At 41.0% G+C, this 21,729-nt stretch overlaps 1 protein-coding gene across 1 annotated transcript; it reads left to right on the top strand.

Annotated features, from left to right (window-relative positions):
* Window positions 1–1,135: 1,135 nt before the first annotated feature.
* On the top strand, window positions 1,136–18,804 carry TNFRSF11B (TNF receptor superfamily member 11b). Its single transcript, XM_042870269.1, has 5 exons — window positions 1,136–1,374; window positions 10,518–10,887; window positions 15,493–15,687; window positions 16,108–16,332; window positions 17,637–18,804. The coding sequence occupies exons 1-5, from the start codon at window positions 1,345–1,347 to the stop codon at window positions 18,023–18,025; spliced, it is 1,209 nt and encodes a 402-aa protein (XP_042726203.1). The 5' UTR covers window positions 1,136–1,344; the 3' UTR covers window positions 18,026–18,804.
* Window positions 18,805–21,729: the final 2,925 nt, after the last annotated feature.

The raw sequence follows: 21,729 nt of genomic DNA, 5'->3' as shown, positions 1-21,729 counted from the left end.
AGATGTATAAGGAGGAACGTGCTGGGCTGTCCTTGAAGACTATGGCTTCCTGACTTAGCATAGCTGGATTTTGTAAAACAACGTGCAGGCTTTTTCCACCTCCCTGCTGCCAATCCCACACAGCCTCGTGACTCAGAGGGGCAAAACTGCACAATTCAGAGGCAGTGTGGGCCCCAGATTTCAAATGCTTGAGAGCTGGAATATCCAGAGCTGAGGTTTTCGGTCTGGCCTACGAAAAAGGGCAGAAAACCATCTGTGAAAACTGGATGCACGACTAGGTTTGGCTTCTACCCCGGGATCCCACAGAGTCTGAAATACGGACGATAATCACTTTCTGGGTATCTGCAGGTTAGGAAAAGGAATACTTTGTTCAGACCTCTGAGAGGAAAGTCACAGCCGGGCTGACTTTCCTGGGGTACCAGCCTAGAGAAGGCCAGCGGGTCAGAGCCCCCACAGAGCTCCAGGCTGGTACCTGAGGGCCTACCAAGGAAAAGGAATGCAAAATCATCAGTGTTTGATCTGCAGGAAAAAAGAAAAAGAAAAAAAAAAAGCTCTTTTCTGATTAAAAACACCGCATGGGGAAGAAGGAAGAAGCACGGGGCCCTTTGCCCAAAGGGTGGCATGGGCACTTGGCCAGGCAGCAGAGCTGCTGCTGGCGTTCCCACGTCGGCAGGGAAGGGAAACCAGCAGGGTTTCTCCTTCCCCTCCACCTCCCCCTTCCCGACCTTTGTTTCCCAGCCAGCCCCGCTCCTGGAAATCCCTGGGCAACCAGGCAGAAAGGAGCCTGCGGGCTCGGTGGGGAATGGCAGCCCTGGGTGAGCTCCAGGCTCCCTGTGGGGGCTGGCTGTAGGGCCGTGGGGTCTGCAGCTCACCCGCTGGCAGTGATTTCTAAACACGTCCCCTATAAGCCTGACTGCTGAGACATGTTGTCCTGGAAGTGTGTCTCCCACCAAGCCAGCTGCATAGGGGAGGGGGGGGGGGGAAAGACAGACAGACAGACAGGGCCCAATTAAACCCTCCCCTGGCCGGCCCCTGACACTCCCTCCTGCATTTTCCAGTCTGTGGTTACAGCACTCAAAGAGTTCCATTAAATCATCAGATTTTACAGGTTCCTAAAAAAAAAAAAAAAAAAAAAAAAAAAAAAAAAAAAAAGGGAGAGAGAGAAAAGTTTGGTCATAGTAGGGAATGAGTGATCAAAGCTGAGCCAAAGCTTCCTGTTACACCGGGACTATATATATACCGTGTCTTTAATGTTGGGGGATGTCAGCAGGCTGCTAGGAGGCTGGAGCACTGGCTAGCTCTGCCTGATTTCCCAGCGCGCTGAGGTTTCTTCCACCAACCACAATGAACAAGTTCCTGTGCTGCACGCTTGTGGTAAGTCCCTTCAGAGAGGTAGATAGGGCTTGAGATGGATTGCAGCTTCAGAGATGAGGCAGAAAAGACACAGGGCTTTTCTATTGTATTTTTGTTGGTGGTGTTTTCCTTTGTTTTTGTTTTTCTTTTTCTTTTGCCTTTTCTTCATTTTCCTGGTGAACACTTTTTGTTTCATCACACTGGGCTTTCCTGGTGAGGTTTGGACACGTCTCACGTCAGGAAGGAAGCAGAGATTTTGATCCGTTTCTTAAGGTAGTGGCATGATTTACTTTTTTTGCCTTCTTTCTTATCTTCCTCTCACCTTTTGGAAGGCTTCATTGTGCTGTACTAATATAAAATACTGTATGTCGGAATGAGTTTTAGAAACAGCGGGCTGGGATGTTTGTATTTGATTTACAGAAGCTCCATCCCTGCCTGTCTGTGTAGTCGTTCCTACAGTGGCACAAGGCAATGTCTCACATACTGGGCTGGCTTTCTTTCCCTGAAAAACCACTGTGACTCCAGAAAAAAAGTATGTGTGCTTATTTTGGCTAAGAAAATCCAGCTTCGTGTGTAAGAAAATGATGAATTGGGAGCTGTGTCTGTACTTTTACGGAAAAAAAATTATGTTATTAAATCAGGTAAAGCCCCTTATTAAATAAGTTTTTGTTTACTTGGTGATTTACAAAGATACTTCCAGATGCAAATTTAGAGATGTTAGCAGTGCAATAAATCTTTCAAAAGACCATTTAATCTGTTTAGCTGTGTGGAATTTTATATGACGCCAGTTTAATTAAAACCTGCATGCAGCCGGATACTGTGTAGCATCTGCTTGGAGACTATTCACCTTTTGGATAAGAAAACATTCATATAAAAACATTTAAGAAGTACTGTTCATAGTAGGATGTTATGTGTGTCTGCACAATAACTTGTTTCTCGTTTGTTTTGGTGAGTACAGGGACATTAATTTTGTGCTGGAACACTAGAACTGAGTTCCAGTTATTCTGAAAGCTCTTTATAAATGCACCAAGATTTCCAGGATCCGATGAGTAATGCATGTTTATTACTTTCAGTAGGACTTTCTGAAAGAGCTGTTTGAGAAACAAACCAAAATAATTAATGGTGCAAGAGAAGCAAAAATTGTCAGGCTCGTGGTTGGCAAGCTAAAATGCAAGACAACTTTTTCATCTAAGGCGTAACATTGCGCCTTCTTTGTCTGTGAGGAAGCACAGAAATCTAATTTGGACATTTCGGCTTCTTATCTGTGGTTGCCATAAAGTGCTCACATTAGCACTGTGCTTCTACTTAAATGTAATGTGCCTATTCATGTTCTTTCTTAAAGTCATAATTTTGGGTGATGTTCAGCATGATCTTGGGCAGTGGAGTCTCTGTGCTGAAATATATCACAGTGACAGGAGTGCATATCAGAGAGCTTCATCATTCAACTCTTTTTTTCTTTCTATTTAAAGGCAATTTATTTTATGTTATTGTGAAGTTTAAGTGCTGCTGGATGTTCCGTAGCTCTGAGGATAGTTTGAGTACTTCTTCTGTAAGAACACTTGTAGGAGGCACAGCAGCAGTTCAAAGTTGTGTGTGTTTGGCTTAAACGCCTTGGTTTTGGAGTTACCATCACTGAAAAGGATGGTTTGGATATGATGTACTTTCAGCCTTGGCCTCTTTGTTGAAAGTTTCAGCAAGGAGACCTGCTGTGGTAATGCATGCATGTATGTGTTGTTTGTTGGAACACTAAAACAGCTTACAAACATACAAGCCTTATGAAATAGGCTGAAAGAAATTCCCCAGAGCTGGATCTTGTTACTTGTCGTGTAACTATTTTGACCCTTAAACTTGACCTTTCTCTATTTTGGATCTCTGGGTGCATGTGACATGCTTTTTCTGGCCTGCCTGTTGGGTTTGCTGTGTGTAGGCAGCAGTGGCTTTGCAGCCTGAGAGGGTAGGAGTTATCTTTCTGTCTGACTTTCCTTCTTTCTTTCTGTCTGTCTGCCTGCACGTGTGTTGGATAAAAATAAAGCACCAAAGTTACCAGAAGAACTTTAAAAGTTGTTGGAATTTAAATTAGACACACTTCTCTAATCTCATAGAAACTTTAATTTTGCTCCTTTGGTAGTTAACTTTCATACTAGTAGATTCACTAACTGATGGTCTTCCGGGGGAAAAACACCTGTTTGCACATAGTATCAGCCACGCTGTTTTGCTAGCTAACTGATATTATTAGTTCTGTTCAGTGCAACCTGTAGTCATGTTGGTATCATCTCAAGTTTGTGTTAGCTCCAAGTCTTGATGTCACACTGATGAATTACGTTCAAAAATAGGATTTATGGTTAAGATAGATCTTTTGGTGAGTAGCTAGTTAGTCTTTCCTACTTTCTCCCAACACAATCGTCAAGTGAAGTGCAACTGTCATAAATGAAGGCATGCAGCTGCTTTTCAGTTGAATGTCATTTTCCTACCACTGGAAATGAAACAATTGTTTAGACCCCAAAATTGCTCTGTGAGTGGCAACTGTGTTAGAAAATCTCTACAAGATTTGAATTGCTAACATCATATTCCCAGGAGAGAAAGAAATAGTGGTCGATATCCAGTTTTGAATACAGACGGCTCAAAAGTGTCACTAATTACATTTCTTAAATAAGACAGCAGCCACCAGTCTGCAAAGTATCCTCTATTCAAAAAGTAGGTCCTGTAATATGCAAAGTGAATGGATTGCATTGAAATAGCTGGCAAAATGGTGGAGCAGCTTTATAAGCAGATCTGAAACCAGCCAAAATAACTGTTTTAGCTATTGTTGTGTGCCTGGTGCTAAACTGTGCCCTGCTGAAAAAATATTTCCCCTGGTCTGTGCTAAGAGAGCCTGCTAATTATGAGCTAATCAGTTCTGCGTATCTGTCACCCCAAATAATTTACACTTAGTGATTGCATGGTCTCTCACCTGAAACAGGGGTGATGAGGATGAAATATCTCCCAGCTGGCCAGATGGACATGGCTCTTTTTTCCCTAGATGAAAAAAAAAAATATTAACATTGGCTATTTGCAGTAGATGGCCATGGATCAGACTCAGCACAAAGTGTCTTGTATGGGGTCTGCAGTGGTTACTTCCAAACTTAATGATCCTATGATTCTATAAGCTATTAGTTAGGTGAACCTCTTTAATGCCATTCAGTTCCATATTTTGTCAGTAGGATTTCCCTGGGTTCTGGGCATGGGGCATTCTGCTCTAAGGACAGAGGGCCTCCTGCCCTAGCTTTGTGCCAATACCTTGTGTAAAGATCAAAGTAGGAGAGCTTTTACTTTCAACCCAACGCAAACACTAGGAGCAATCTGACAAATGCCTTGAACAGTTATTTATCAAGCAGGAAAATATGTTTCAGAATAGTTGTGGAATGCAAAACAGAAACAGATTTATCTTTCTCAGAAAATTAAACATTCTCCTTTGGTCTACAACCCCAAACCACAGCACCAAACTATATAATAATATTTTCATATGTTGAAAAAACACTTTCTTTTCCTTCACAAAGCAGTGATTTAAGGGGATGATGCTTGAAAGATTATTGCTTTATGGGCTTTGTCTTCCAGTTCATTTTAATTCAACAAGAAAAGACAAGCAGCTCTTTGCCTTACATTTAAAGATGAAAGAAAAGGGTGTGTGCTGTTTTCATGCCCTTTTACAATCGCATTATTTCTCTTTCAAAAGCATCTTCGAAGGGCGCAAATAAATGGAAAGCACAATCCTTTTATGTGAGGATTGAGTGTTTTGTGTATGCTGACTGAAGATAGTATGGAAAAATATTGCTTTAGGCCTAATGTATGGAGTGACAGAATCAAAGAAATGTTGTTTGGCCTTGAGTAACTCATTTTGGCTAAAACATTGTAAGTACCAATACATAAACCCAGAGCTATTAGAATATTTTAAAACATGAGTCCAATTTTGATATCATCCTCTAAGCTAAAGACTCCAATATGGTTATCAGCAAGTCCTGCCTTCAGTTGTCTCAGTGTACGCTTGCATGACACTGATTTACACCAGGACTGTGTTTTGGTATTTATAGGTCGTCCCAACTACTTGCATGGAGATGGCCATCCTAAGAGGTGCTCAGGATTTGCCTTACGGAGATGATGGAGGACTGGGTTTTTCAGCCCTTACAGAACTGGGCTCGTGGTGTCCAGCTGAGATGAACTTCACCCAATAGGCTGATAGCTGTAGTCAATGATACTAGATTTTTTTCTTGTTGTTTTAGCAATAATTTTGTTACTGATTGCACTTCGTATTTGCGGAACAAAATAAATGAACGAACTGGGGATTGTTTTCTTAAACTGAACCTTGCGCTTTGCTAGCATAGGAAAAATCCTTTGCAATTCAGGGCTTTCTGAATCAGTCTAACAGTTAATTTGTTGAGATGAACAAGGTACTGAGTGTTGGGATAGAAAGGAAATGCTTATGTTTTAAAATTGAAAGAGACTGCCTATGTCTATTGCATCCATCTCTCAGCTCTTCCAGGAAACCGAGCAGCTTTCAGAAATGCATCAAGACCTATACTTAAACTACTTGAGTTTCTTGCACCTGCTTCTCAGTAAAAGGCTGTTCCTGGACTTTCTCTGACAAGAGAATCCCCTTTTCATTTGCCAACATTATTCTTTAACTGAGAAAATCCTTCTCTTGCCCTGTGTTCCCTGTCTGTACTGAATCTATAGGTACTGTTTTAACTTGCCAAGCTATTGAACAGTTAACATCTTAATGGCAATGCTCTCCATTTCCTTCTCATCTCTCCTGACATTTCTTCTTATTTGCATTAACTTCTTCTAAACAAGAACAGAATTTTGTGCAATGTATTGAATGACAAATCCATAATTCTAGCCAAGGGCATTTTTGATAGACTCCAGCTTCAGTTTCTTAAGAGTTTAAAAGGTAAACTGAGGCCAGACTTCCAGTTTCTCACTTCTTTCAAGCTAGAACATGCCTTTTTCTCCAACTAGTGCAAGCAGGTCAGTGACAACATGATTTTAGGAGAAATCTTGCTTTCATTGCAGCTCTCAGGAAGATTGACAGTTCAGGATTAGTAAATTCTGATCGACACATTTACAAGTACTCCAGCACTGCTGTTTCTTTACAGCAGAGATTCAGGAGTTTAATACTTAGTGTGTCTTTATGTATGGGCATCTAGTTCAATCAGAGGCTTTACATGACAGAGGATTGGCTTTCATCTTGGTCTTAGTGTGGCTTAGGAGGAGAAATGGCAGGAATGACATAAATACATTTCATTAGCATTTTAATTTGGTCCAGGAAGTCTTTGAATGGCCTCTCCTGATCATCCTTATTTGCTGCAGTTTAGTTTGCACAGCAGAGCAGACTTAGAGTGCACAAGGTGGATTTACAAAAATAACCTGGATTGATGAAAGCAAATCCAGAGAGATGGACTCTGGAGACACACCAGATGCGCTGTAACTGCATGGTAGCAGCCTAAAGTTAGTCCCAAACAACCCCCACTGAATCGTGCTTCATGTGGATGTCAGGTGTTCAGCACCATCTGTTCTGCACCACAAATCTGCTATAACAGGTGACCTAACTCGTTATCCAAGCACAAGTGGGGGGGTGTTCTTTAGCATGTCTTACACTAGGAGACTGGACAACTTAGTGAACTTCCCCTCTGACTTATTCCGTGGGCTGAGGGACAGGAAGCTTTTCATTCTGTTTGTGCCATGTCACTGCAGTAAAACTGTAAAAAATACTTGATTACCTTCCACCACCTTCCCTGCCTTTTTTTTTTTTGCAAAACTTCTGAAAAATAGCTTTCCTTTATTTTGATGCTTGGCTTAGGTTCAAGGATAACTTCTGATTTTCAGGTTATATATTGAAACCCATAATAGTAGCTTGTGTTAGCTGCTCTCTGTCTGAATAGAAGACAATCTTCTGTTATCTAAGCATTTTCAAGGGATCTATAGCAGTTCTATGAAGAAGGATGATATTGGAGTCTTGAAATGCACTTAGCAACATACTAATGGCTGTGCTGGGTCTGAGGAAAAAAATGATCCAAGAAAAATCTCTAAAATGCCCCATATGCTGTCTATAGCAAGGGTTGATACACAGAGGAGATGTAAGAGAAAGGTGGAAATACAGTGATATTTTTCCAAAACACTCAGACTCATGCAATTTGTGGTTTGGGATTTCTTGATTAAGAGGTGATGTTTGTGTTTAATTGCCCCTTATTTGAATGTTCCTCCTTTACTTTGTCCTGCTGAATTTTGCACCCAGCTGCTTACTTGTCTTGAGGCAATGAATTAAGGCAGGTCGCTATACTGATAGGATTGCAAATGTCAAACAATAGTAGCAGTGTCTAATACAGCTCTGTGTTGAAAATGATGTATGAGATGTTTTGGTAAAATACTGAAAAATACTGAGATACTAATTGCGTTTATAGCTTCGGTTTGACTGGGAGATCTTTAGCCATAATTATTTATGAAATGAAGGAGTTTCTGCATACATGAGGTTCAGCCTGCGATTGACAGATTATTGCAGCTGTATAATTTGTGTTTCTGGAAAGACAAGTCTGATGTGCTTTTCTATTAAAAATGCAAGCAAAAAAAATGAAATGCAAAGACTGATAGTCTTGGTGACACTGATATATTAATCCTATTAACATGTTTATTTGTTACACTCATTTAGATTAATAGTATTTTGCTTGGCAGCTATTTGTACTTCCAGAGTTAAAGCTTAGCACAGTCTCATACATACTGTTCAGGTATGTTTTTGTTCCTCTCAGTCTGGACCTTTAAAGTGAAATAATTTTTTAACTGAATGATGCTATAATGAAAATTTGAATCAGTTTCTCTCTGCAGTTGTGTTGAATTGACTTGTTTCTCATGGCAGTGGGCTCTTCAGGAAGGGAGTACCTCCATTTTCCCCCACAAAACACCATGCTCTTATGTCTGGATTAATGAAATTGAATTCTTTTAACCCAGGAAACTTGCCTTCACAAGAGGCAAGTGAAAGGCAGCTAATCCTTTCACTTGCCTCTTGTCTGTGATTTCCAATGTAAGTTGCCAAGTAAGAAAAACACACATTGTTGTCGTTCCTACTTCTGCTTGTTACAGAGGCAGTTGATCAGCCTTGAAATGGTTCATCTAACCATTCAGTGCCTGAAAACGTGTAAGCAAAAATAGAAAAGGCATGACCAGCTTGTCTGGTTGCTGTCCCTGATCATTTTCACAGTGTCAGATCTTCATCTGAGTTAGGTACTGCCTTGGGTTTCCGTGCATATCTGCACAAAACAGGGGTTTATTCTTGTCTTTGTAGCCTTTGTGCTTCATATTGCAGACAGTTGTGTTCTGCAAATGGAGTGCCTTGGACTCTGTGGGATGCTGTAGTATCTACTACAGAATAAAAGCCATTGAAGAAAAACTGACTGTTCGCATCAACAGTTGATGTGTTTATCAAGACTTCCTTATTACTAGTGTAATAGACATAGATTTACCAAGGGTGGGTGCATTTTTCATAGATGGAAAGCCATTCACATTCAAAAAATGTGCTGCACCCTCTTGTTAAACAGACTGATGGAACAGATCTAGTCATTTAAGAAAAATGAGCTATAGATCATCAGTAAACTTCAGTGAGCAATAAGGAATTTCTTACAATGAAAGAGGCCGTTCATCGAAAGTGCCAAAAGAAAAGTGGATTCTACAAGAGTAAAGAAAAAAAACCCAACAAACAGAAGAGAGAAGTTACTGGGCTTAGTCAAGAGCGGCCAGAAGCAGTGGGGAAAATCCATACTGTGTACATTTCATTCTTTAGCCTGTCTCAGTACAGCTGTGTAACAATGGATTCAAAGACAGCATGAGAATGCAGTTAAGAATATTTTGAATTCCTAATTTAGGCACCTAATGTTACTTAGTGCAAATTCAGTGACTCTTGTTAGTGCAAATCATTGTCCTTTCCAGCCTTAATAAGAATGCTGCAGTTCTGTGGCATAAATGAGGCCCTTAGTTGAAACCCCTTTAGAAAATTTAGAATCTGAATGACTAGGAAGAGTTAATTCCACATACACTTTGAGGATTGTACATTGGAAAAGAGGAAAATACGTTCTTGAAATGGAATTTGTGACTCTGTTAACTCACTAGGCCAGAAATAGCAGTAAAAACCATCAGGGCTGGATCTTTAATTTGAACAGATACATAGAAAAGTTTCTTCATTCAGAGTCAGTTTGCTGCACGATTCTAAAATGTACGAGTTTTGAAGGGAAGCAAGAAGTATGTCAGGGTTCTCAGTGTGAAGGGCAAGCTCCTGGCAAACCCTTTGGGGCTGTGCTGAGGGAAATAAATGAGAGAACTTTAGGCTGGTGGGATCACGTAACCAAAATTTTAGTGACAAGACCAAAATGACGTGATATCAAGGCTGTCTCTACAGAAGGGCAGGGCCACCTCAGACCATGAGGTCCTGAATTGTGCCAGCAAAACAGACTTGGAGGAAGCAGAAGGGCTTTTGGCCAGAGCTGGACTGGGTCCTTGAGTGGTGCTGAGCATTTCCTGCCTGTGCTTTTAGATAGGAAGTGGAAGCATTAGCCAGACCTGTTCCAGTTTGTGAGAATAAATCCTTATCGCACCTTTAATCATAGCATTCTCTGCCTCTGTCTGAAGCTACCTCATACTACTGACAGGAACTGCCCTGTGGTGCCCCCCAGAGCTGCCACATTTCAATTCAAGATTAAATGGAAGGCAATGAAAGTCACTTATGTTGTTCTAGCTGGGTACCTTCTTTTAAAGGTATCTGTGCTACTGGTATGTGTCAGATTTGCTCAGATACTTGCTACTTCTTTTGTGTTTGAAGTGATTGATACTCAAGAACACCAGAGCGCATAATCCCTGACTTGCTATGCATGGAATGTGATGCCAACGGAGCTGACAGGCCAGGTCTGCAGGTGCCAAGAGGCAAAAGGTCATTGCCCAGTGATACTGAAAGGGTGGGAGAAGAACGGCTCAGTAAGATACTAAATTTTTCTCATTCTAAGACAGATGTGGGAGAGACCAGAAGCCGGTCTAACACGAACGTGTTTTTGAAGAGAGCGACATGGTTAGGCTCACCAAAATGTAGGTTTGTATGTGACTGTGGTGCTCACTGAACTGAAGCAAGCAATGTTTTCTTTTCCTGTGACTAGCTCTTGGACATCTCGGTCAAGTGGAGCATCCAGGACATCTCTCCCCCCAAGTATCTCCATTACGACCCGGGGACATCTCGTCAAGTGATGTGCAACCAGTGCCCTCCCGGGAGCTATGTAAAGCAGCACTGTACAGCTGCCAGCCCCACGGTGTGTGCCCCATGCCCAGATCAGTACTACGCCGAAGACTGGAACAGCAATGACGAGTGCCAGTACTGCAGTGCTGTTTGCAAAGAGCTGCAGTACGTCAAGCAGGAGTGCACAAGCACGCAGGACCGCGTCTGCGAGTGCATTGAAGGCCGGTACTTGGAGCTGGAGTTTTGCTTGAAGCACACGGAGTGCCCTCCTGGGTTTGGCGTTGCACAGCCAGGTATGTGCCATTTGTCAGGAAGCACAGAGTTAATCACTGCTCTGCAGTACGTTGGAGCTCATGGTGCTTACGGGATTAGGAAACAGGCTTGACCAGATGAAGTTACAGGACAGTAAATTACAAAGGCAATTGAACCCTCTCCTAGGCTGCTGCATTTGAACTGTAGCCAAAGGAATGTTTCTCAGTAGAATACCCCCTCCTCTGTCCTAATGGCAGTAACTTAATGGCAGCAGCAAATGTAGCAAATTGCACTCTAATGAGAAACATGATGGATTGCCTCTTTTAAAGGAACATTATCTGTAATGTAGTATTTGCGTGTGTGATAAATAATAAGGTTTTTCATTGTGAAATCTGCTGTTTCAAGCAACTGTGTATCTTAACAAACACTGGGACCACTAAGTGTTTGACACCAACTGTATAATTAAAACAATATTAATATAGCTCTAGAAGCACAGCAATATGTGGTAATAATTAATTACCAGCATCCTAAATGGAACTCTTAGGGAAACTGTTACAATTATCACACAAACTACTTTTTTTTTTGTCAAGCAGAATGACACTGCATGGTACGTCTGGTGGGGATAGAGGGTGAAGCAATGCGTTCCAGTGGAGTGTATTCTTCATTTGAGACAGCATGAATTGTTAAACCAGTAATAAGCTCTTCTCTCTAAACAAAATGCATTATTTATCATTTGGCAAGCGTTTAGCTCCAATATTTAATACAGCCTGAAAGAGTTATATACTGTCATTGTATTGGAGACTGGTAACAGCCCAGAGGAAGGGAATATGGAAAAATCAAAGCACCTCCAATAAAAACCTGTAGGCAGCCAGTCTCCAGAACTACAGAATGACTGCCCTAGGTGATACATACAAAGTGAGAAACAAAAAGGCTGGCTGTAAATTTAGAGACATGCTGAATAATAGCTCAGGAGTCCTCTCTCTGGTAATGAACATTACATTGGAGAACTAGTCTGATGTAAGGAGCAGTGTTACTGATCACCATTCCCTGAGTAATTGGCTGAGCTGTCTACCCTCATCCTACATCTGTTCTTGCCACCGTTAGGCATTTCTATGGCAGTGACCATGGTTCCATATTATAAACTGTCATTAACCTAGGTCCTCACATCTTGTGGCTTGGGTTAATGAAGTTGCATCACACCTTGACAGCAAGTCAAAAGGGGACACAAAATTCTCTGAAAGCCCACCCAGGAGACAAAGATATAACCCTACAAACACAGTGAAACCATAGCGGACAGATAAGAACCCCTAAGTTTGTAGCAAGACAAACTTTAGAAGATAAATTGTTGAACCATGTATTTATTGGAAAGTCAGTTTCCAGAAGCCCATAAGAATGAACAAGCTAAACCTCAGCAAGACCTCAGATATGGAATGAAAAGACTATAAGAATTATGTCCTCCTGTGCTAATAGTCAGGTTTTGCAGTGAGGCATTGGCTAGGAATTTAGTAAGCATGGACCACATTTTCTTCCCACTTTCTGCTACATTATACTGTTGAACTTTGTACTGATTTAAATTCAGAGGGAAGAAAACCTGAATGTAGAAGAATACACTCCCACTGCCACACAGGGTGATAGTGTGGTTCAGAGCCTAGGTCAAAGCATAAAGAATTAGAAATGAAATCCGACTGTTGCCCTGCTGATGGCAGCTACATTGGGAAGATACTTTACTTCGGTAGTCCCCTTTTCTGCATGTGCATTAAGGCTTTGTTCCTTGCTGCTGCAGTCAACCCTGTGTGTGGCAGAGCTTTCCAAAGCAATCCACTGGGAGTCAGGACTTCTGCCAGGCTGTTATCTCCCAGCTGTGCTGCTGCTTCCTGCAGGAGAGGGGGATTCCGGTTACCCTGGAGGGAGCGGCAGAAGGGCAGCTGTGATGCGGCCCTGAACAAGAGAAGCCAGATAAGCAGTGAAGAAACTGGAAAGGTGGGGGGACTACTTTGTGCTCAGCAATGGATTGCCTGTTTATTTCCCTCTTGTGCTGCAAAGGTTACAGGGGAACTTCTAAAAGGACCAGCTTACCGTTTGCAGGGACTCTCCTCTCTTCCTCTTCCTTGCTGATGAAACACAGAGTGTCTGTAGAAGGAAAAACTGATATAAGTTCAGACTTCTCAGAAAAAGTAATTGCTGCTTGCTCAGGTGTGGGTGTTGGCTTGAGTTTTGTATCATCTGGAGTCTCCAGAAGTGTGTGTTGGGGAAGTGAGCACCGGGGCTGCTGTGCATGCAGCCTTACCCAGAGCCTCTGCTGCTGGCTGCAGAAATTGCAGGGTTTGGGCTTGACAGTATCCAGGGCCTCTGTTTTCCAGGTGCATAGCAGCTAAACTTTTCCCCTTTGTTTTCACCTCGGGTCTAATGGAAGAAGAGCTAGATCGTAGAATCAGACAATCCTTAGAGTTGGAAGGGACCTTTAAAGGCCATCTAGTCCAGCTCCCTTACAGTGAACAGGGATATGCACAGCTAGATCAGATAGCCTGGGGTCTGGTCTGGCCTCACCTTGAAATTCTTCTGGGACAGGGCATGAATCACATCTCTGGGCAACCTGCTCCTGTGCCTCACCACTCTCACTGCAAAGGACTCTTTCCTTATATCTAATCTAAATGTACCCTCTTTAAGCTTGAAACCATTTCCCTTTGTTCTATCACAGCAGACCCTGCTAAAGAGCCTGTTTCTTTTCTGTATATCTCCTTTAGATACTGGAAGGCAGCTCTCAGATCACCTCAGAACCTACTCTTCTTCAGGCCGAACAGCCCCAGCTCTCTCAGCTGTCCTTGTAGGAGAGGTGTTCCATCTCTTGGACCATTTTTGTGGCTCTCCTCTGAATGCGTTCCAACAGATCTGTATCAGATCAGATTATATATTTCATGGCTAATTGAAAACTCCTGACTCTTTTCTCTGAGGAAATATCCCAAATAAATAAAATTTACTTCAAAACTAGAGCTGTAATAAGCATCCACATGTAAATACTACCAAGATACACTAGATGGAGGCACTTTCATATTCAAATAAGATTGTTAATTATTATTTGCAAATAATATTAAGCATGTGCTTAAGTCTGTGTTCAGTAATGCAATATTGTATAGTAGAGCTTAGGCACTTGCTTAAGTGATGTCTGCATAACTGTGAATTAAGAGTGAATATAAAGCAATTAAAGATATTTCAAAGCTGACCCAGTTTCAGCCCCCTCCCTTGAGCAGGACTGCCACCCACCAGCTCAGGCTGCCCAGGGCCCCATCTGACCTCACCTTGAACACCTCCAGGTATGGGTCACCCACAGCTTCTCTAAGCAGCCTGTGCCACTGCCTCACTGCACTCTGAATAACGAATTTTTTCCTGTCATCTAATCTGAATTTCCCCTCTTTTACTTTAAAACTCTTCCCTGTTGTGCTATCACTATCAACCCAAATAAAAACTTCATTTACCTCCTGTTTATAAGCTCCTTTAGGTATTGGAAGACCACAATGAGATCTCTCCAAAGCTTTCTCCAAGCTAAACACGCCCAACTCTCTCAGCCTTTCTTTGCAGGAAAGGTGTTCCAGCCAAGTGATCATCTTCTCGGCTCTCCTCTGGACCCACTCCAACAGCTCCACATCCTTCCCATGCTAGGGCCCCAGGTCTAGATAAAATACTCCAGGTGGGGCGGCATGAGGGCAGAGCAGAAAGAGACAATCACCTCTTTCTCCCTCCTGCCACCACTCTTTGGAGGTAACCCAGGGTACTGTCAGCCTTCCAGGCTACAAGCTCACACTGCTGGCTCATGTTCAGTTTTTCGTGTACCAGGGCTTTGCACTCAGTCTGTACTCATATCCCTGACTTGAAAGTGCAGCATCTTGCACTTGGCCTTGTTGAACCTCAGCAGCTCTGCTTTTTGAGCTTGTTCAAGCCCCTTTAGACGGCATCCTTTCCTTCAGTCATATCAACTGCACCACTCAGCATGGTGTCATCAGCAAATTTGCTGAGGGCATAACAATGTCTTCTAAACCATGTAAATATATCTGTATGTGTATTAAATGTTTTTCGTATATTGGATGGTACTTGGAGTATTTTACTCAAGCCAGGAAAAAATTCAAAATGTTGGTGGAGTTATGATTTCCTGTGTAATTTTATACTTCAGAAGTGGAAATACTTATCAGAGGGTCTTTAGTTGATATGTAGTTGAGTTATTTTTGGCTAGAGCTGCAGTAATCCATTTGCGTAAGGTTCTCTGCAGATATTTCAGAGTACAGTTTAGCAGAGAGTCTTGTGCCATTTAATTATTTTACACAGTGTTAGTGTGGATGAAAGATGAAGGTCAGGCGTCAGATAATATCTGAATAGATTCAAGTAATTAGCTTCTTAAAGATCCTTACAGGAGTTGGTAATAAGTGCATCTAAGAGTTCTGTTTATTCTATTAGTCTAGCAGGAGCATCATTCTCTGAAAAAATTATTTGTTTTTAAAACGTGAAGTGTTTTTTTTTCCCGGTAATGAGTCCTTTACAGATTAGAAATAAGAAAACGAAGTGATCACAATTTTATAAAGAATGTATATTTTCATTTTTTTTTTAACCACTTGAGTTCACATGTAATTGAGTGCATTTTTTTCTTGTTTTCACAGGTACTCCTGAGAGTGACACTGTTTGTAAAAGATGTCCAGAGGGATTTTTCTCCAATGAAACATCATCCAAAGCAGTCTGTCAAAAGCACACAAACTGTAGTGCTCTGGGTTTCAAAACAGCATTAAAAGGAAATGCAGTTCGTGACAACATCTGTCAGGAAAATACAGATACGTCACCTCAGAAATGTGGAATAGGTGTGTATCCTATTAAACAAAGTCTGAAAACATACCTTTGACTGCCACTAACATGAAAATATCAGCATTTATGATGAAAATAGCCATTTGCCTGATATGGCAGTGGCTGGAGTAGAGTCTTGATTCTTTCAGGCCAGACTAAATGGAACTCAAGCACAGAGAGCAACAACACTAAGGATAGCTTCCTAATTTTAGTGATTTTAACTGTTTTTCCTTATTACTCTTGCTGCATGCTGTGTAGTCCAAAGACAAGCAGGGCAACAGAGATGACATTGATGACATATTATTTTGCTACGAGCAGCCTGCTCTAGCTGTAGTCGTCCCTGTTCATTGCAGTAGAATTTGGCTAGATGACCTTCAGGGGTCCCTTCCAACTCAAATGATTCTATTATTCTATTTTTCTCTTTCTTTTTGTTTCAGATGTAACCCTGTGTGAAGAGGCTATGTTTAGGTTTGCTGTTCCTACTCATCTCACACCCAACTGGCTGAACACCCTTGCGGACAATTTGCCTGGGACAAAGATCAGCACAGAAAATATTGAACAGATTAAACAAAGGCACAGTTCACAAGAGCAGACCTTCCAGGTTCTGAAATTATGGAAGCAGCAAAACAAGGAACAGGATACGGTCAAAAAGATTATTCAAGGTACCTGATGTTGTTAGCACTTCCATTGAGAGAAACCTAATTGGCATTTTAAAAATTGCTTGGGATCGAATTCCTTCTGGTGATGTGTTATGCTCTGAGGAGGCCCCTCAGGGCTTGGCAGAAATTTATTGATGCAGTAAGCACCGTGAAGCTGAGGGAAGGAAACTTTCCTGATCGGCTCAGAGATCTGACTTCTTCACAGGCACATAGGCCCTTGGGAGTACATGTGGTGTCACACACAGTCCATATTCTCTTTTGAGGCTGTACAGCATACGAAGAATTCTGATTAGACAGGGGGAAAGCATTTCCCACTGTTAGATCCGAGCAGTGGTTAGAGGGAGCAGGATGTGTGCAGCTGAGAGTGCAGTTTGTTTTTATTATGAAATGGAGATTGACAGCTTGAACCAGGACATCTATACAGACAGTGGGAGCACATGGGAATACAGAATACACAGACATGCTTTCTCTTCTTTTTCCCTTCCGGGACCTATTTGTCATACCAACTGACTGCTTTGTTTGTGCTGAATCTGCCAAGACAGGTGTCGAAGCTGAAGCAGTGCCGCAATGTTAACATGGGGGCTGTATGAAAGCCAGTCTAACTCTTGTGTAAGCCACCATCAACAACCACCACATTTGAATGACCTTTTGTCTACTGGGAATAGATTTGAAAAATGTTACAGAAATGTTTTGGTTTTTCTTTTTTGCCTCTCCTTTTAAATATTTATGGCTATGTCAGATTGTGAGGTGTCTAGAACACTTCAGAACTTAAAATGACTACTTTAACAAAGCTTGCCTAAATATTTCTGAGGAAGAATAAATTTTTCGTTCACTGGAACCAAATATTAGAAGTCCTATCATGTACACAGAACATTGTGCAAGATAAATGAAACAGGCTTATTGAAATAAATACTTGCTAGTAACCTTGTATGTAATTTGGGGCTGTTTGCATCTGCAAAGTTAATTACATTCTTTAGTTCTTTTCAAAATTGGAGCTTAAAAAAGCCAGTATTGCTGTGAGAACTACTTGAAATAAAAAAAAAAAAAAAAAAAAAAAAAAAAAAAAACACAAACTGAGAAGAAATATTTACCTTGATATTTTGGAAGCTTTTTTGCAGGTCATTTTAAAGTTATCATGCACTGTAGAATCATAGAATGTCTTGGGTTGGAAGGGACATGAAGGATCATGAATCTCCAACCCCCCTGCAGTAGGCAGGGCTGCCAACCTCCACATTTAAGACTAGACCAGGCTGCCCAGGGCCCCATCCAAATTGTGCTTATGTCTCTTTTCTTTTTGCTTTCTACAGATATTGATCTTTGTGAAAATAGTGTCTTAAAGCATCTCGGCCAACCAAATCTCACCTTTGAACATCTCAACACACTGATGGCCAGTTTGCCAGGCAAGAAAGTGGGAAAAGAAGATATCGAGCGCACAATGAAACTGTGTCAACATGCAGAGCAAGTTCTGAAACTTCTCAATCTGTGGAGAATAAAGAATGGAGACCAGGACACCATTAAAGGTTTAATGTATGGACTGAAGCACTTGAAAACATACCACTTTCCAAAAAGGATCATCCAAAGTCTGAAGAAAGTCATTAAGTTTCTTCACCGATTTCCAGTGTACAGATTATACCAGAAACTCTTTTTAGAAATGGTAGGAAATCAACTTAAATCAGTGAAAGTAAGATGTGTCTAATTCAAGTTATTTTTTATTCTCCACTGACAATTTTTGCCTAATTACTGGCAGCAGTAATTAAACTGGAACATTGTTTCCCTACATTATCTCTTTCTATTTATAAAAATGCCAGACTGGAATAGCTCTAAGTCTTTTGCAGTGTTCTTGGAGGTTTTTTATTGTGTTGTTTGTTCGCTCAGTTGGTTTTGTTCTTTTGTTTTGTTTTGTTTCTTAATCAATTTTTGTAAAAGCTATTAGCCCTGTTGGTAACACTAAGAGCCTGATTCTGCATTTTTGCACATTCAGAGTTGAAAAGCCCCACTGTAGTCCCTAAAGGAGAAAAGAATGCTGGACCAGGCTCTAATGCAGTATTTGCTATTTATATTCTTTGAGATATAAACATTTTTGTTGTACATATTTATTAAGTTAAATGAAAATTGTATGAGACTGAATTTGGGGGAGAGAAACGAAAAGCACACTGTATATTTTCTAGTTAAACAGAAATGATCCCATATATTTTTCTGGCAAAATTTTGTAGCATGCTCTAAAAAATGTTTATTTCTTTACATTTGGTATTTAAAAAAGTATTATTACTTAGTTTTATTTGTATAACTTGTGTTATCTTTGGGTAGGGATGTTTTAATTTATCCAATGATTTTATCTCAAATGTGGTGAAAATATAAGTGACCTGAATATTTAAATATTCTGTGAGGAAGTGAATGTATCGTATTTAAGAAGCTGGATTTTTACATAGAGTTTCATAATCTTATTTTATAAAACAATTAAATTTTTCAGATTGCTTTTTGACTCGTGTTTTACTCCTGACTGAAGTAGGAACTACTAACAAAGACATTCCATGCGGATTTCGATGCTTATCTTGGGCTTGGCTCTCCACTGCTCTCTGCCTGGTCCAGTAGTTCATATGTGAGCCAAGTAAATATTGACCAGCACTGGATTTTCATGGTTACTGTACAAATGTAAAAGAATGTACAAAGTATTTGAGTGTCCAAGTTCAGAGAGCCTGGGTGGATGCGATGCAGCCAGTTACGACTCTATGGAGTTGTAGACATACGTGGCCAGCATCGCTCTTGGCCTGGTGTCGTTCTTGGAGAGCTCACAACCTTTGCCCTGACCACAGCTTGTAATTTCATGGAGGAAAGATGATGCACTGACCCTGCGGGGCTTGGAAAGCCTTACATATTGCCACTGTGTTTAAAGGAAGGGAGCAAAGAGAGGTCACATATAAAAAAAATTCACTTTTGCCCTCAGCTGCAGAATGAGGCACCTGCAGAGAGATGGGCAACTAAAAATGGGAGCAGAGAGAATATGAATGCTGTTATTAAATCTCAAATAGTTTTAAGGATTTCATTCACAGTGCAAGCCAAAGGCTTTGGTGGTTGCAGGGAGAGACTGCTCTGTTTCTTTCTTCAGTCTACACAAACGGAGCTGAGATATTCAACATATTCCTTTCTCTTGTGTAAAGGAAGGAAAAGCCATTAACCTTGCGTGACAAATATTCCAGTACAGCAGATGATAGGATTTTAAGCAAAGAATGAGGAAGAGAATCCTGGTAGCAGTGATAGGTTCTCATCAAAAGGGCTCTCTTACTGAGAGTGCAAATGAGATATATGGCCTTAAAATACTTGGCTTTCATTTTTCTCTGAATTTTCACATCACTTTTGGGATCCGAGTGCAAGTATTCAGTAATAAACTCCTCTTTATATTTCACATGCTATATATTAGCATCTCATTTACCAGTGTAGCTGAAAAATGATGTTAAACACACAGAAAAAATCCTACATTTGCCTTGGTTCATTCAAAACCAGTTACATGCTTTTACAAGGGGAGCTGTTAGAAAATTATGTAAGCATATAACTAAATAGGTTGAAAGATGATAACGATGGAGTCTCAAATTAGAAAACAGAGCTTAGATTTTTCCAGGATTCTGCCAGGTGTAGAAGTTTGGGATGTAGGTTTAAAAATAGAACCCTCATCCTGCTGCCAGCACCATTAGGGTGCTGCAGCACAATGGAGAGGGATGCTACACACCCCTTACAAACATTTCCATCTCGATCCTTTCTATGTTAGATCTATCTAATACAAGAATTTACCAATTGGTAGTGTGCTCACAGTCTCAAGAAGCAACGTGGTAAAAATATCTTTGGAATTAATTTATCAGACTAAAAGGCCAGTGGATGACACAGTTGCTTCTTGCTCAACACTTGATCTGTTTTTTCTTTTTTAATGAATGCATGTACACTACCATATTGCAACTCATTATGTATAACTCATTGTAAATGACACAGTGAATGTTTGTGGACCTTTGTGAATAACAGTACTGCAGAAGATGCTCGGAGCCACTGAGTATAAGTCATGCTGTGGCTGCCTCGTGCAATACTTGCTCTCTTACTGAGAGTGCAAATGAGATATATTGCCTTAAAATACTTGGCTTTCATTTTTCTCTGAATTTTCACATCACTTTTGGGATCCAAGTGCAAGTATTCAGTAATAAACTCCTCTTTATATTTCACATGCTATATATTAGCATCAGTACAGCATAGCCTGTATTAGTTTTCCTTTGAAACTTCAGTGTTAAACTGTTACCTGTGCTTTTTAAAATAAGATTTTTTATTTTTTTTGCCTAGACATAAAGGTACATTCTTGATGAATTATGCTTTTTAAAGCTGATTCAGCTAAGCAGGTGTCCACACCAAGGTAGGCACTTCTTAGCCAGCTATGCCTCATTTATCAATTCAGCTTTGCTCAGCTGGAAGGAATCAAACGGTTCACATGATGAGCAGCCGATGTTTTAACTGTATTCCTTTCCCCAAAGAGCCTCCAGCCCAAAATAGCCAAGACAAACAAAAGCAAGACCCAAGATAATGAGGGAGAGATGAGGCAAACAGAAGTGGGAGGGTTGCTTGGAAAAAAATGTGGGTTTGGGGGGTGGTTTGTTTTCAAGGAAGGTTGCAGGAGGAAAGAGGAGGTGTGAGGTGGGAAAGGAGGGAGACTTGAGGGATGGGGGCATGTGGCAGCAGCCAGAACTCAGACTTGGGGTGTCTGGAGGAGGGATGCTGTGCTCCAGGTGCTCTGACCAGGGTAGCTGTGCCTGTTCCCTTCTCAGCCTTGCTTTGGGCCAGGCTCAGGTGAAGGGAGATATTTGGTCAGGCTTCAGAAAGTGGGGATGTTAGAAAGCAATACTGCAGGCTTAGAACAGAACCTTGCAATCCCAAAGTCTTCTATAACCCATTTTTTAAAATCTATTTCTTTTTTTTTTTTTTTTTTTGTGAGACTATCCTCCCGTGAGGCAGACTCCTGTGTCTCAGAAAATACAAGATGTTTTGAGGTAGATGAAAAATTAAAGAAGAAACTAGATATTGAGCTCTTTAATCATCTGATATTTTACGCTGTGCACATCACTGAGCACAGTAAATTCCTGGTCCCCGACTGTGACTTGTGAATGCTCTCATTGAAAAATTGCCAATCAGTAATATTGTCTGCTATAGCCTGAACATTTTAAATAGTGCTTGATATTTAGTAACTCTTAAAAAGTTGAAATGGATAATTAAGGCTCCAAAGATTGGCCAGGAGTGTGCATGCATCTCTAACCAAACTCTGCATACACCCACACTCACACACATGCTCACATGCACTTGCACTCACTCACACCATGAATACAACTTGTACCAGGGTTCTAACAGGCTGCAGTGATGAATTCAGCCTGA

Source organism: Lagopus leucura, unplaced genomic scaffold (genome assembly GCF_019238085.1).
Source record: "Lagopus leucura isolate 7727_CA_CO unplaced genomic scaffold, USGS_WTPT01 Super-Scaffold_100002, whole genome shotgun sequence".
In the NCBI taxonomy this organism is placed as follows: domain Eukaryota; kingdom Metazoa; phylum Chordata; class Aves; order Galliformes; family Phasianidae; genus Lagopus; species Lagopus leucura.
The sequence above is the reverse complement of the archived record's forward strand: the minus strand, read 5'-3'. Positions and strand labels throughout refer to the sequence as shown.

What these genes read in the sequence shown, in the direction of transcription:
- TNFRSF11B (XM_042870269.1), top strand. Translation starts at nt 1,345, where the DNA reads ATGAACAAGTTCCTGTGCTGCACGCTTGTG. An exon ending in GTTTGGCGTTGCACAGCCAG is followed by an intron (nt 10,888 to 15,492) that starts GTATGTGCCATT and finishes TTGTTTTCACAG; the next exon opens with GTACTCCTGAGAGTGACACT. An exon ending in ACCTCAGAAATGTGGAATAG is followed by an intron (nt 15,688 to 16,107) that starts GTGTGTATCCTA and finishes TTTTTGTTTCAG; the next exon opens with ATGTAACCCTGTGTGAAGAG.